This window comes from Augochlora pura, chromosome 11 (genome assembly GCF_028453695.1).
Source record: "Augochlora pura isolate Apur16 chromosome 11, APUR_v2.2.1, whole genome shotgun sequence".
Taxonomy (NCBI): Eukaryota; Metazoa; Arthropoda; class Insecta; order Hymenoptera; family Halictidae; genus Augochlora; species Augochlora pura.
Window position 1 is genome coordinate 5,342,119 of NC_135782.1, and position 16,239 is coordinate 5,358,357.

Here is a 16,239-nt window from a genome sequence, read left to right on the forward strand (position 1 = left end):
GGCAAACCCTGCTACCGTTTCCTCGACATTCCCAGCGAGGAGTCAGCGAACGCGTTGGTAACCGTTGACGCCATCGTGCCGGGGGGGCGGCCGGGCGTGGAGAGCTCGAGTTTACGAAGCGTTCTTAAACAAGTTTTAAGAAAGCACAACTCACCTTGCAACCATGTCCAATGCGGCTTAGCAATATCTTCCTTACCTGCAACAGAAAAGGAAAGTCCGCGTGAAAACTTTTGCTCCGTGTGCTCCGCGGGGGCAGCGCGCGGAAGGGGAACGGACCCCGCCGGGAACGAATCGAATATAAATCAGTCGAGAATCGACATATCGAGAAGGGGTGGGTGGTATGTGACTACAGGCGAGGGGTGTAGAAGAGGGAGCGGGCGCGTACATATAATAAGAGGCGTCAGCTTTTGAATTATTCGTCGAAAAACTGATCACCGAGTGCGCGAAACACCGTAAATCCCCGAACTGTTTAAGCAGCCCCCCCCCCCACCCACCCCTCGCGCCACCCCCCGGCTGCGTATAATGCCGGCACGGGAGGATCGATCGATCCCCCGGAACATTTTAAAACCGAACGAATGAGAGTTACTCGTGCCCGGGCCGTCATAAATGAAGCCACAAATCGTACTTAGCCATTCGACGGGCCCCGGGCGATATTTTCGCGAGCGGACAACACAATTTTCTATCGGATAGTTCAATTTCTAGATCGAGGATTCATATTTAAAAATATCCCCGGCGATCGGACGGCGATTCGCACAATTAACGACGTCACTGTCCACCCCCTTCGCGGGCGAGAGAGACCCGTCCAGTCCGACCGCCCCCTTCCCCCGTCGGAGTTCTCACTCCCGCCCCTCCCTCCGGCCCCTTGTTTTTCATTTCGATGGCAATTCCGTGCCCGTGATGAAACGTCGATCGATGAGCTACTGAATGCGTTTTCCGCGCTGCACCGACGCACCAACGAACGCCACGGATTGTGTTCGTTAATATTCTATTAGACATCGACAAATGCGCGCCCGTGTTTCAACGAGGCGCGGCGTTTAATCTCCTTTCCCTCATTATGCATTCGATCTCTCGCCAAGCGAGAATGACGATACACGCGCGCGGATCCGAGCGAGTGACAGGAACGCGCGCTCCGTCGACGTTCTCGCCGATTTCTATCTTTCCCTTCATCCTCTATCTTTAATTATAATTTATAATCAGTTTCATTCGTGTACACGAGTAAAACACCTTAGCTTACGAAAAAAGGAGATTTTGTATAGCAGTCGGACGAGTATAATAAAATGGTATAGCGTGTAATAGATTTCAGTTTCTTACATAGTTAACTGATTCATTAAATGCATTATAAACGCTACTGAATACTGATGCACGCGTATGCACTTTTTACGTTCTTACATCACAATAAAATATATAAATAATATATAAAGTGTATTACTTATTCTCGTACACGTGTATTAGTACAAAGAACTGGGAAACTCTTCAGAACTATGTATAAAAAATCTTCGGAGACCATTCACGAGATTCGTATCTCCTTCGGAAGAAGATAGAGCGCCGAGGAGGCTGAGGGACCCCGTCGAATGTTCCGTTTACCATAAATTAGCGCAGAGGAATTTGCAGTCGCGCGAAGGCCCGCAGCCCAGTAATAATTATGAAATACGTTCCGCTGAAATTGAAGTTTACCTTTGCCTATTTCAGGGCCCCGGTGCCTGGCCGCGCGATGATACTCGCCGTGTCCCATCTTTATGGTGGCCGGCAATAACCGGCAGAAATCATTGCGGCTCCGCACACGGCGTGTCTCCGAGCGGCTATAAACTCGAATTCCCGGCCCAAAAACGGAGCCAATCTTGTGCCATTATTTGAGCAATACCGCAGCCGGCTATGAAAGGGCTAACGTATGCTAACGAGAGAGAGAGAGAGAGAGAGAGAGAGAGAGAGAGAGCGAGAGACAGAAATAAGAGGCCGTACGAGCGTATGTGGCTCATAGCAATTCCCTAGTCGCGTGACGTCGGACATTTCTGGCTTTCGGGCTACGAGATCTCGCGGTTAATGCCGCGCATTAAAGATTGCGGATAACGGAGGAATTAAAACGTCGTCTGTGCCCGTGTGCGGCGGTGGCCAGTCCCGGTGGAAACGTTTCTTACGCCGGACAATTACCGCGGCAGCGGCGAGCTCCGTTAAGCGGGCTCTCTCGGTTCTAATCCGGTGCTTCATCTTCGGCCCTCGGTGTCTATTTAGCTTGTCACTCGCTCGCGCTATGAATAGTTAATCGTCGACCACGGCTTATCGATCGGTTGACCAACCGCGACCGCTGATCTAACAGCGGTAAACGATCCTCTCTCCGTTTGCCCGGGATAGGTAGCCGGTCACGATGCCGGCAACGAGGCCGAGGGTTTCAGGCATTCGATCGACGAATTGTCAGGACTCACGGAACGCCGATAAATTAGCGTCCATAAAATCGCGAAAACGGCCGGGTAGCAGACGAGCACGGGGGAACCGGTCGGGATTAAGGCGAGTACCCCGTGGGAGGGCCAAGGGAGAGAGAGAGTGAGATCGTTGGATCGCGGTGCCCGCGGAGAGACAATCGGGACGCACACGTCCTCGACGGTGCTCGCGGCACGCGATAACGATTGATCGATCGGACCGGGGGGGGTGGCCCGCCTAATTTGCCCGGGACATGGTTAATGCACGCGATCATCAGCGAAAAGGATTAACCAAATTGCTCGAAATGGGAAATTTCAATTGTCGAACGACTCGCCGGGCAGAACCGGGCAATTATGCTTGCCGCGACGCGTCGCGCCGCTCGGCACTCGGCCCGACTCGTCGCAATAACAGAATAGCGTAATCAATTGGCGAGCCTCGGGCCGGCCGGCTCGGCTCGAATTACAGCGCTTCGGTTACATCAATCATTAACTCGTTTATCGTGTAACCGGGCTAGTTAGTCACGATCGTAAAGCAACCCTATTGAAAGTATAATGTTGCTGGCTTGGGAGTTGGGTAGCCGACATCGAGACAGAGAAAGAAAGGGAAAGAGAGGCAGAGAGAGAGAAAGGGATGGACAGACACAGCGCGCAGAAAGAGAGAAAGAGGGGGCGTTTACAAGCGTCGAGAGGTACGAAGGTATTGGCCCGAGCAATCTAGCATCTAGGAACAACTTCTTTCCGGGCTGGCCGCACGCTCTGTCATCCATATTCCAGTTATTTGCGCACGTGCACCGCTCTATGGCCGCTATTTATGCGTCTCCGCGGGGACGGCAAGCGCTCGAGAGAGCTCGGGAGATCGCGCGCGGGCGCAGGCGCGACGGCGAGCGTGATCCCGAGCGTGATCGCGAGCGCCTGAACGCGCGATGGTTACCTACTTAAGTCAGATACTATCGGCAGAGGAGGCAATTCGATTGCGTGTACCGAAGCATGGTGCAGCGCTGATATAGAACTACTAAACAGGTCGTAGATCAGCTCGGTTAGTTATAACCGCTGCCACCGCTGCTGGCCGTGCCCTGTCCCCACACCACCCCTTCCCCCCGAACAACCCCCGACCGACTCCCTGCCAACCCCTGCCCCCCGGGCTGGACGCTGAACCAATTCCCACCGGTGTTCTGGATCATTTGGCGGCCCGCGGCCGTGAGATGCGCGCATGCACCGGCCAACGACGCGCTATCTCGATCCCGTAACTCTCTGTAATTCGATCGGGTCTAGGATTTTTAGAAAAACCGTCCTCTGCCAAGCTTTTTTTCCAACAGCGAGGCTGCAGTGCGTTAGCAAACCGTGCAATCGCGTTCACGGTCCGATTGCTCGATGATCGATCGCTTTGCTAATGCTCGTTGCAGTCGCACAGTTCCGATTATCGCGAGCCTTGATCGATGGACTTTTTATTGCGTTTGTACGGTAGGTAATGGTCGAGGGATCATTTGCAGTTGTATCCATGGAAATGTCTCTTTCAAGGAAATCGAAGAGGAATGAACTACTAGAGATGCAAGTTCTCAATCCCGACGATTATATATCGTCACTTCATAATAGGTAATTCATTGGCCTGCTTATTAACGTCGGATCGACGTTAATGCGCGCGTTTTTCTCGTATCTCTGGTTGAATTAAAAATTGTCCGCGGACCCGCAGACAGTCCGGAGACGCGGACGGCCGCATAAATCAGGATCGAAATCTCATATTCGTCGGATGGAAGGACGCCAGCCGATCGGTTCCGATCGTTCTTCTTTCGTCTGTCTCGAGGACCGATGAATTGATAATTCAAAGGGGGTGGGTGGCCGGTGGTCGCCACGGGGCGCGTGGGTGGCGCGACGATGGATTATTGGTTCGCGACGGCGACGAACGCCGCGAAAATCTGCAGACCCCGGTGACTTACGACACATTGCCGGTGACTGGTTATTAGATTATTGGTCGTATCGACAGCTCGTGCGTTGCCTGCCGATACAGGGTCGGTGGAGAAGGTGGTCGGTCGGCGGGAGGAGGGTGTGCGGCAGCGGGGCGAGAGTCGAGGGTGGTTAGCCAGGGCGGGGGGAGGAGGAGGACGGTGATGGTGTCGCTGGTTGTGGGTCGCGCCACGGACCACGCACGCAAATATAGACGGGTCCGTGGTGTACGGCGGCGGAACGGGGATGCCGGAGAGAAACGGGGATGGTAGAGAGAAACGGGTGTATAGGCGAGAGAGGCCGGTAGGGAGGGGGGGCTCGGCAGAGCGGCAGAGGCGGTGGGACAAAATGGGGAGACCGTGATAACGATAACGTACGATCGGCATTAGCTGGCGGCTTGCTGCGGCTGATGGATGCGCTAATTATCAGCAAGCAGGAGTTACAGTGTTTCGCGTACCCGTCCGTACCCGCGCGATGACTATGCGTTTCCGATAGAGACCATCGTGAAAAAAGAGATTACGCGCGCGGCGCGGGATGGCAGCGAGCACGTCGGGGCCGTCGAAAAAACCGGCGAGAAAAATAGGAGAGAGCGAGACAGGGTGACAGAGCGGAGGAGAGAGAGAGAGAGAAAGAGTGCTGCGAAATTCGGAATCGAACAGGACCATTTTCGATGGCCGCGTTCCGAAATTCGAGCGAACCCATTTGCGAGCGGGCCGATGTTTCCGCGCGCATGCATTCCACCGGCAAATCCCGAGGCCCGATGAAACCTTATTGCATAATTTCGGGGATCCGACCGCAGTTTTATCCCCCCCTCCTCCGGGAACGAACCCGGAAAAACGGCCGGTGGCGGGACAGAAAAACGGTGAAAATTTCGAGGATCGAATAATCGTCGGGACGAGTAATGGGCAGAGACCGAACGAAAATTCGAGTTTCCAGCTGCTTGCCCGGGGATCACTCGAGGCAAAACCAACCCGAGTAATCTTCGTTTCCCTTACGTTCAATTGGGAAGGCCGGCACCCCGTAGCTTCTCTAGCCCATCCACGGCGCGCACACCCGTACGTACTATCCCGGGAACCGCAAGCTGCGGTCTAAGCCCTAGATGCATCTACGTAGCATAATCTACGATAGCGGGCAGCGCGTATACACCACGATCGGTCGAGATCCGGTGCCCCGTAATGAACATGGCGCTTGTTTATTTAATGGGAAATTCGGTGGCGCCATAAAGCTCGAAGAAGGGGGTGAAACCTATTAAATTTATGTTTTCGGTTTACCCGCTCTGACGGATCGCAATGCCCGCACGCGTCGACCTCTCTAGCCACCCTCCCCCCCCCCCCCACCCCCCTATCCCCCCACACGCCCGTCGTGGTTCAACCACCCCCGCCCGCCCACCGGCACCGCCATTTCCATCGGTTGCCGCTCGTTTCGCCCCCGCTCGCCTATCCGCCAACCTCTATCTTCCTCCGAAACGCTACTGTTCATTGTCGTTCTCTCTCCGGTTCTCTCTGCCGCTCGTTCTCTCTCGCCGACCCCATCCTACTCCCCCGTTCCCAAACGATCCACGGCTCGGTGTGTTTGTGTTTACCCTATTGGTAGTCCAGTGTAATCCAAACGGAGATATATATTCCCGGTGCCTAGGGGGTTCGGGCAGGGTTCCGTGAACCACGTTGCGGCGCCCATCGTGACGGACAGCGCCGCGTCAGCGCGTAAAGCATCATCGCGTTTCTGCGGCTTGCGACCGCTCCGCCGTACGTTTCGCTGGTCACAATGGGCCAAGGATCTAAAATTGCGCCGATGGACACACACACGCGCACGCCCAATATCGACGATCTGCCGGAAGCTTCGCACCCCCGGGCTGATTGTTTTACGAGCGCCGCGAAACCGAAGATACAAAATTATACACCCGTCCGGATTTTTTTCTGGACGGTGTCGCGACTTCGGCCAGCGGGGGGTTTACGGGGCGAACGTGATGACGGTTTCACCGGCCAATCACGGACGGAGGACGAAGTAATTTAGGCGATCCGTTACGAGGAGACGAGGAAACGAACCGGTGACCTTAATTTCTCGCCGTTTATACCGTGCACCTGCTTTAGGTCTGCCCGGAACACTCCGCGTTCGATCTTTATCGCTGCAACTGGTAATTGATCGATCCACTTCGGTGACAGGTCTTCCTGAGTCTGGGAAAAAGTCGGCTCTCGCCGAACCGATTAAAATCTTGCCGCGTTTCTTTTTAATGCACTGGCGACGACGGGACGTCGTCGGATAAGATCCTTCGCGACGGCTTCGTTTCAATTTCGCAGGAGAAACGCAGTCCTGGCTTTAATTCGAGCACCGACGAATGTTTCAGCGCGGCCACTAAAGTGGAATTGTCGGAATGCGAGCTGCGATACGGAATCGTTATCAGTTTTGCGGGAAAGTTTGCCGGGGCAAGTAAAGGAGAGTCCATGGGAATAATTCAAGAAGTGATTTAAAATTCGCTGCCGGGTCCAATGTCGATGAATCATCGGATACGACGAGGCAACTTTTCCCCCGGCTGGAAGAAAAACGAAAAAGGAAAATCGCCCGAAGTTTCGAAACCGTTATCGCGACGTTCTGCGACAGTGGGGATATATCTCCGTTTCGGGAAAGTTTCTCTTTCAACCGCCCGGGGAGCCTAACCACCCCCGGGGAACCACCCTCGAAGAATCTGGTGCAGGAAAAACGACCATCCTGCAACTTTATCCCTTTTGAATCCCTCTAATTACCAAATTTTCCTCGCCCTTAATTTAGTGTTATAATTGCTTCCTACCCCTTGCAAGGGGTTGCTCCGGCTCCGGTGCTTCAGCTCTCCCGTGATACCGCCACCCTCGGCCGCCATTCCTTATATCCGATCCCTTCCCTGAAATATCCTTACATACCTAACCCTCCTTCTTACTCCTCTCTCTCTTTCTCTATCTCTCGTCCTCTTTTCGTCTTTCTCTCTCTCTTTCTTTGTGTCTGCCAGCAGCCCTCTGTCTTTTATCACGGTGTTTCCAAATAGGCCAATAAATTCGTACTCGATGCGCATTTAAATGACTCGAGTACGCCATCGATTCCGATCCTCGTTACCGGTCACGATAATTGGGCATCAACGAACGATTCCTCAGCTTACGAACCAACCCCTGCGATACGACGCTCGCGACGTCTCATCTAAAAACTTAGGTTCAATTAAAATTTATTACGACTTCGCCTTAAGGATGGAGGGGCGGCTCGGTGTTATATGAATGGAGGAGCTTTTTGTGCATCCGGGGGTAGCTCGACGGACCGTAAATCTTCCTACAAAAATATCCCGAAGAGAGTCGTTAAGCAGAAATAATAATTGAAATATATTTAACCCTTTCCGCTCCAGCGGCGACTCCGAGGCACCGCTAAAAATTACACCACTTTTCGAAATAATTTTGACGTTACCCAGTTTACTTGGATTGAAGAAATTGTTAAAAGGTTAAACATTATACGAGTATTAATAGTTTAAATAACTTCGAGTGCATAGGATTAAGAATTATTTCCAGTAAATAGCAATGTCACGAAGATTTTTAAATAATTAATATTGTACCTAGAATTTATTACATGATTTTAATATATTCTATTTGAGGATATTAAAGATTAGGGGACTATTGAGAACCCTTTCGATCGGCGAATTTTCTAATTATAATTTCCTGTGTAGGTCATCGGCGAACGGTCGCGAGAGGAACACGCGAATTGACGTTGCATATGTAACGCGTGCCCGTCTGTTTGCCACGTAGTCACGTCTGCGACCGTTTATGTTTGTGGAATACGGCACCGCGTGTACGCTGCGCGGAACGTAAACCCGAATGGATTTTTGTGTCACCGAATACGCTGCAATAATAAAGCGATAATTCGTCTCTGTCGCAAAGGGGATACGATCCTCGGCATCTATTTTCGCGACCGGGACTATATTTAGACACTTATTTGCCCGTACTTTTCCACCTATCCGCCCGAGTTATAGCTCTCCCGAGCAGCTGAATGAATTTAATACAAAGTACCTGGTTACAGAAATTCAATGCTGCACACAGCAAATTCGAATTTTTTAAAGAGAAGTTCCACTCTATTTAACTATTTTATTAAAATTAATATTTATAGCTGTTAATATAATATACAATTTTTTTTTAAATTGCTTTATATTATATAAATTAGTATCGATCAGAGACCAGTAATAATAGTTAAAATTAAAACGAGTTAAATGATATTTGAAATTGAATAAGGATACAAACGATGTAATAATCTTGATTCAGAATTACATGTTAATTCAGATTAGATTAGGGTAAGTCGTTACGCAAGAAAGGGTTATACGAAGAGGGATGAGAAGCATTTAGAAATGTAAGCCCCCTTCGAGGCCGCGAAGCCGAAATTAAATGAATATAATAAGTCGATTCGGAATCCTTGGGAAAAAAAGCGTCTGGAGGCGAGACACTGGGGCCATTTGCGATTCAGGCGTTCCAAGGGGTAGTCCCATCCAAGCTCGCCTAATAGCCGAACATGGCGGCGGTCATAACTCGCAAGTTTTCCTGCTCGCGTCTCGATGTCGACACACAAAGGAGACAATAAGTCCGGCGAACGGGAAACGCGTGAGACATAAAAGGCTCCGACGTCGTTGAGTGCGTTCGCCGAGTCAATATAATTTTGGCACGGCGCACGGATGTCTCTCTGCGAACGTCTCCGTGTACACATTCGCTCGCATCCGGGGGCCGTATACGTCTGGAGATACGAGCGGGAGGAACGGGGTTCGACGTAATAACGCGCGGATCTGTCGCGTTATGCGCAGGCTAGACCGTTCCAGTATATAAAACTCGGTTTACTTTCGGTTACATGGGAGGTCCCGGGGTGCTCGAAACTCGGCGCATATCGCGAAACAGTCGTTGAACGCCCCCTTGGCCCCGACGGATCGGCCATTTTCTTTCCTCGGCGCGCGATATATGTATCGTGCGCCGCGGCCGATGTCTACGGCCTAACTTCCAGCCTAGGCAAAAATGCGGGAGCACGGGTCGTATAGTCGTTCTCTCGGGTAACGATCGCGAGATAGCTTGTCCCGCGGTGAAATGGCGCACAAATAAGCGCCGGATAAATCACCGTCCCCGAAAGAAAAAGTCGCGGCCACGCCGGAAGATATTCCGCCATTGTGTTCCGCCTGGAAACGAACGGTGTTGTCGATCCGCTTTCTACGCGGAATCCCTAGCGGCATTGTGTGCCTAACGCAGGACACCGTGCAATCGCCGCGAACGCATCGATTCGAGATTCGATCGCGACTCGATGAAAAACGGAGACGTTTCCGGCACCTGGCTGATCCGGGACGCTGTAGCGAATATAGGGGGATCACCGCGGAACACCGTTTCCCTCCCTCCCCCCTTTTCTAACGAGATCGGCGCACGAAGCTGCGATCTTTGCGGTAAATTGCTGTTGCAGGCAATTTATCTGTGGGCATCCGCGTCTTCCAATTCGATCGATACGATTCGTGGCAATTAAAGACGATGCGTGAAACGTTTGTTCGTTGAATGGTCAAGGAGAGGGCCATGCAACAAATAACGCGGTGCATACACGATCTTCTGGCTAGGTGAGCCGTTCCGCGAACTTCCAACGCAAACAACGACTGCGGTCGGCACAGTACACGAACCGTAACAGCGTTATCGATAAAACTTGACCTGAACCATTGACTCCCAAGTACTTCGGCAGTGTAACTAGCTGAAACAACTTCATTGCTCGCATGGAACCGTATGCACGAGTCCGAAGGTACCAAAAGGTGACGTTACTCGCTCGTTTGCAATACTGTCATCGAAAACTTCTACCAGCCACGAATTATTTTCGAAGTTTTACGAAGTCTGAGCATACCGTAAAGTCTACAGCGTAGACGAATAGCGAGACGACGCCATGAATGCGCTCGTCGTCGCGGCGCATGAATAGAGGACTCCAATCATCGAGCCGCTAACGACTCCGCAAGCGATACCGGAGCTTTTTGCCGCACACTGGCAGCAAACTTGTTTGGCGGCGATTGAACCGACCCGGCGTGGACTGGCTGCGGTTCTCGCGGGACGAAAGAAGCCGCTTGCAATAGCGTCGCCGCTGAAAAAGAGGACTAGCCGGCAAGAAAAAGCTCCGCGACAGCGGCAAGTTTCCCCGTGGCGATGTTTTATTCCCGGGTGCCGCGAGTGCTGAGAGTTAAGGCTCTCTCTCGCATCTACCGCCACCGGCGAAGATATACCCAAGTAAGTGGCGGGCGTTAGACTCCGCGGTAGGAGTGTATAAAGGACCCTGCTCAGTCACCGCAAACTCTCCTATTCCCATCCCCTTTCCTCTATCTTCCTCCGCCTCTGCCACCGCCGCCTCTGCCTACCGCATACCGGCTAGGAAAGGGTTCGTAAAAGTTGGGGACGCCCGGGATATTTACGCGTCACCGTAAACTGTACGCGCCTTCTTACTTACCCTAGGATACACTGCCACCTCCGGGCTACGTTAGATACAACCCCCGCCATTCGGCAACGCCACCCCGAGATTATTATCCCGCTATCAAATGGCTGCCTCCGCTGCTATTCTCGTCGCGTCCCGGAAAACTTACGCGGGAACCGACCAAATCGAAATGTCGAGGATTCCTTCGGATTTGCCGATCGATGGAACCGCCCTCGATTTTTCATAGCTTGGGGTTTTACTGCCCTTTGGAACGCGTAACGCTTGACAGACTGCTCTTTATGAGGGAAACGGCGCGATTAAGGGAGTGCGCCGAGTTTATCGAAGTTTTGATAAATTCAGATACATTGCTGGACAATTTAATTAATTCATTTCAATTATTTTTATAATTATTATTGCTGAGAATGTGAGTAATATTATTATTTTTAGAAGGCGATTCGTAATCTAGGAAAATCTGCGACCTTATCAGCAATTTCATGCTTTGACGGCAATTATTATTCTACGAATATTATTTTTGGCTCGAAGGTCCACGCGAGCTGCCCCAAAATGGCAGCGCGTCCACCTCCGCGGCAATACGAATGAATCGTTTCGTTTTTCGGGCCTCTCGAACGAGAGCCCCGAGATACGTGACTTAATCATGCAATGACAGCGTCTAATGAGACTGCCCGCAGTGATCGTTAAAGATCTTGGACAGGCTGATCGGGCAAAGAGAAACAGACGGCGGTGTCGAAAGAAAGAGAGTACTGTTGAACCGGATTCGAGACTGCCCCCGCCTCCTTCTTTCCTCCGTCGACCAGCGTGTTCTGACCTAACCTAATTGAGTTATCTAGGCCGTCGACGAATTCCTTCTGCCGGTGCCTAATATTCGAAAATGGCAGTTCGCCTATAATGGTACGCTCTGGTTTCCTACCTGTCCGCGCGAGCTCTCGGGCTATTCCCTCGCGGTCGATTTCCAGCGAAACCAAAAAGAGCCTAACATTTCCGAGAAATGTCACGGGAGAGCTCGAAAACGATCGCGACACACGAGACGTTCACCGGAGTAGGAGGTGGAGGTGGAGAGAAGGAGGAAGAAAAATGGGACGTTAAGGGTCGGAACACGCTGTCGCGACGTTCACGATCCGGTCTCGATCGCGTCTCGCTACAGTCGGATATTCTTCGAATAAATATTACGAAGTTCGAATAGGTCAGTGCGCAACCTTTTCTGCCGGTTATGCGAGTTCCATGACTTTCTATCTATTCGTCATCCGCGGCGAATTCCACGCGCGCGATACGTGTGTTTACTAACACCTTTACCATCACAGCTATCCCGAACCTAGAAATTTATTGGTATATTTTTGAATCGGCCTGTATTTAACCAGCGTCTGCTGAATTTCATCGGCGTATTCGACGGGCTGCCCGTGTGCCCGCGGGACGTATTTATAGGACGGTGTTTTGTCTATTTTCTACGTGATTCACACCCGCGTGCACGCGCACACGGCCGCGACCGGCGCGTACACGCGTACACACACCCGAAACCTGTACACCACCTACGCCCGACCGTGCATCGTTACTTATTCCGAATGCGACAGCACCATTCTACCGATCCGTATTTTTAACCCCCTGCCACCGGAAGGATCTTCCGAAAGTTAGCCGCGTCCCGGATATTTATGTATCGTAAATTCCAGCCGCGTCCTTACCCATCCCGCTCTCCGCTACCAAGACACCGGGACCCGTTTCCTCTCAAGGATTACACCCGGGAGCACACCCCTTTTACTTCGGAACGATAGAGGGTGTCTCTCCGTAATTATCCTACCCAAACGGTCACATTGTTTCGCGTGCCGGCACGAGTAAATTAAGCGGAACTGCGTTTGACGTCCGACTGAAAAAATACGTCCACCTTAATTGTTCAATTCCGACGATAATTTGTCTTCGCTGCGTTAAACTGTTTCGCGAATTTCTCCTTGCGTCGGGGTGGTTCCCTTTCGTGGTTTATGTGGACCGTTCAGAAGATGCAAGTTCACGTTTCTTTAGAAATAAATTGCGCGGTGCAAACTGTAGTCGATTTTTTAATAAATAAATAGTAGAGAGCAGTATTTATATTAGCCACGGAATAATTAAACAAAATTGTTCAGAAGGAATTATATTTTCTACTCAAACATTGAAATTTTCCTTCGCTTCTCTTCCGATTCAATTCATTTTTTATGTCTTCTTATAACAAAGTTCTACTTAGTATCGTTAGGGGCACTGTTACATTCTTCCTGCTAAATTCCTTCTTTATCTCAATTTTAATCCGTTCAGCGTTACTTAAAGTAACCTAAATATAAAAACTCAACAGTAAAAGTAGAAAATGCTAGGAGTATCTTCGCTTGCAGAAAGAATTGAAAATACGGTTCGACGTTCGGTCAGAGAATCTGAACAGCGGCAATACCGGCAAATGTATTAGAATTGACAGAGAAAGATCTGCGGGAGCTATCTCGGCAATTCCAGACCGGCCGGCCGGCCGGCCGTCGTTTTGTTCCCCGTTCGGTCCGATGGAATTTCGAGCAGTCGCGTCACGGTTAGAAAGAGAGCAACAGCTGGCATGCGATACGTATCGAAAGTTCCGGGAATATCGAACGGCGATCTTAAAAATAAAGCCACGCTATTTCCGATAGTGTCGCGCGCTGAGCAGATTGTGTTTCGATCAAACGACAGCTCTGCAGAGTGCAGGACACGACGCGGCAGTTTCCTGGCCGTGCCGAATTTAGGAAGCCGATGTGCTGCTGTTTCGCGTCTCCTCTCTGTCTACCCGAGAGTCCGTTCGTCAGCGTCCTCTTAAAAATACACCGACGACACACACATACGTACAGACACACACACATATAAAACGTATACACGTCCGAGAGTCTATCGCATGGCGGACCGTTCTTTCGGCCTGGGAAACGTGAAGCTCGTTCGTTCGGTTCGTTCGTTCGTTCGGTTCGTTCGTGCATCTAGAGGGAGGGTTTAATTCCCTTGAAGCATTGTCCACGTTAGCTACCATTACACTCGCATGGCCGTGCAATTAGCAATGTAAATGCCGGTTAGTTAGTTAGCGTGTTCGTAAAGCAAACGAAGGTGGGCACTGGGACTAGATAACGGACCTCCCAGGCGAGTGATCATCTCAATTAACCTTTGATAACGATACGGCGATCAATTGCTTTTTGCATACCGATCATTGTTGCTGTTTTTCCGTCTGGCATTACCCGGCTACGTCTTTCCTATCGTTCGAGATCTTCGCCTACCTTAGTTAACGTTTTCTCCATCTTGGAATACCTAATGAGCCGCGCTTTCCATCTGCTGTTTCCATCTTCCAGCAAATGAATTAACCTGACGCGGCTGTTTAATTGTTTAATGAGAGAATCGGGTCAAAAGAAGGTACCTTGAAGAATATTTCTGTGAAAAATTGCTGATAATCATCGAAGTGCAGGATTGTACAAGAAATGGTCACTTTCTGAGAAACAACCCTTAACATTTCTGCGATGATCATAAAAACGAATGGCAATCGAGTTATATATAGTCGACTGAATAATAGATTATTATTTTCTTTGAAAACTGCACTGTGATAGAATGTTTTTAAAGATATAATCTTAAAGATATAAATATGTAAAGATACAATAATTACTATGAAAATACAACTAAGAAGTTCTATCGCTTTTAAAGACTCTCAGCGTATCGTCTAGGGCTAAACGTAGTAGATTCCAGTCATCCTCAAATTCCCCACTTATGAATGAAGAGTATACCTTAAAAAGTGTATCGGAGCGTCGTCGTCGTCGAGGATAGCGTCGCCATCGTCCGGTAACGAGCATGGCCGGTAATCGTCGCGGCGAGCCCGATGACGACCGTTGAACCTTACTAATGGAACGCTCGCGCGATAGTCGATCACCACCACTTAACATGTACGGGTATAAATCTCGTGTCGAGGCGAGCCGAAGCGAAACAAGCCACCTAACGAAGCGCCGTGTCGATTCCTCGCGTGGCAAGGCGCGACTACCTCTCCTCTCTCACCTCTCGAATTCCAACGGTTCGGTTCGGTTCGGTTCCGTTCCGTACGCGGTACATTTTGATCATCCTACCGGCGGACGGATATCATCTTTGTCAGGGGGCCCGCCGGTTGAACACGGGCCGGAGAAGAAGAAGAAGAAGAAGCCATGCTGGCCCCGTCGGTTATGGCCGCAAGGGTGTTTCCCACGGGCGAAGGACCTGCCCCTTGTCCCGAATTTCGCTGCCACTCACCGCGACGGGACCCGTCTCGCTCGGCGACCATAATGGCCCCGGAGCCCCTACTTTCTTCTAGCCGATGCATCTGCCGTCTCGCGTGCTTCCACGTCGCATGCCCGTCGTCGTTCATAGACGCTCCTAAGGGTGAAAAGAGGGGGTAGAGGACTGGTTTTCGAACGTCGCTTTCAAAAAATCCCCGTCGCTGCTGCTGCTCGCAAGCCGAAATCTTTTGTTCGCTAGCCGTTCGGAAATATTCGTAGCAAGTTACGACGTTTTTGAACAATAACGGGGAATGATTCCCGGGCAGCTTAACCCTGCCGCGCTCGAAGCGCGACGACGAAAGTAGACACGGCAAACAAAACGACACCCGTCGAATAAAAATCGAGACGGGCGCGCTCTCGTCCCGGGCTCGGCTTCCGCTTTTTGTTTTTTTTTTTATTAATATTTTTTCCTGGATTTACGGCCGGCCGCGATAGTTAGATACGAACCGAAATGATTAATCTTCCTTATCCGTACGAATTTGCTTTATTTGACGAAGTTATTTACATACACGGGGCTGTAAATAATCTGCATATATTTGTTCGCGAACTGTTACGTTTTGTCAACGTGGCGTCAATATTTCAAAATCCCGTAGCGAAATCCACGCCGTCGAACTTCGGTCGGACGTAACCCGGGCTCCATCGATTTTTCGAAGTCATCCGAAAACGAAGCTTCAGATAACAAAAAGAGTCGCGCGCGCGCGGCGGCGGGGCGGGCTCGGTTGAATAATGATTGTGTGTGTGTTTTTTTTTATTTACGGCCACGAATTCGTCAGTGGACAACACAGCGCCCCCGATAAGATCGACGCGAGCGAAGTTCTGCATCGGGCGTAGCTCGATGCAAGAATAACAAGAGAAATGGACACAGCGTTGACTTCAATAAAATTTCTATCCGAAAGTGAAAAACCATTCGAATATTTCGCGCGATTAAGCGTCGCGTGACGAAAAAAAAAAGAAAGGTTGTAAATCGCGGGACATTTTGCAAACGGGGAACGTTCCGTTAGTAAATAGTTGTTAAAGGATGCCGGGCAAATTTTATTTTTGTTTCCGAATAAACAATCGTCGAGGTAAAAAAAAAAGAAAAAAGTAAACGCGCGGAGAGTAATTTTATCTCGCGCGAAATGAGCGTCAAACGGGTCGTATAACGTTCTGGCGAATTCCCGCGCGTTTCGCATCGAGCCCATTAAATCTTCCGG

At 50.6% G+C, this 16,239-nt stretch overlaps 1 protein-coding gene across 1 annotated transcript in view; it reads right to left on the bottom strand.

The window, feature by feature from the left end:
* The window catches only part of Ubx (ultrabithorax), a 175,058-nt gene that overhangs the window by 109,806 nt on the left and 49,013 nt on the right, over positions 1–16,239 (bottom strand). Inside the window, exon 2 of the mRNA XM_078194729.1 lies at positions 155–196. Within this exon, the coding sequence (XP_078050855.1) occupies positions 155–196 (42 nt within the window). The remainder of the gene's footprint in view (positions 1–154; positions 197–16,239) is intronic.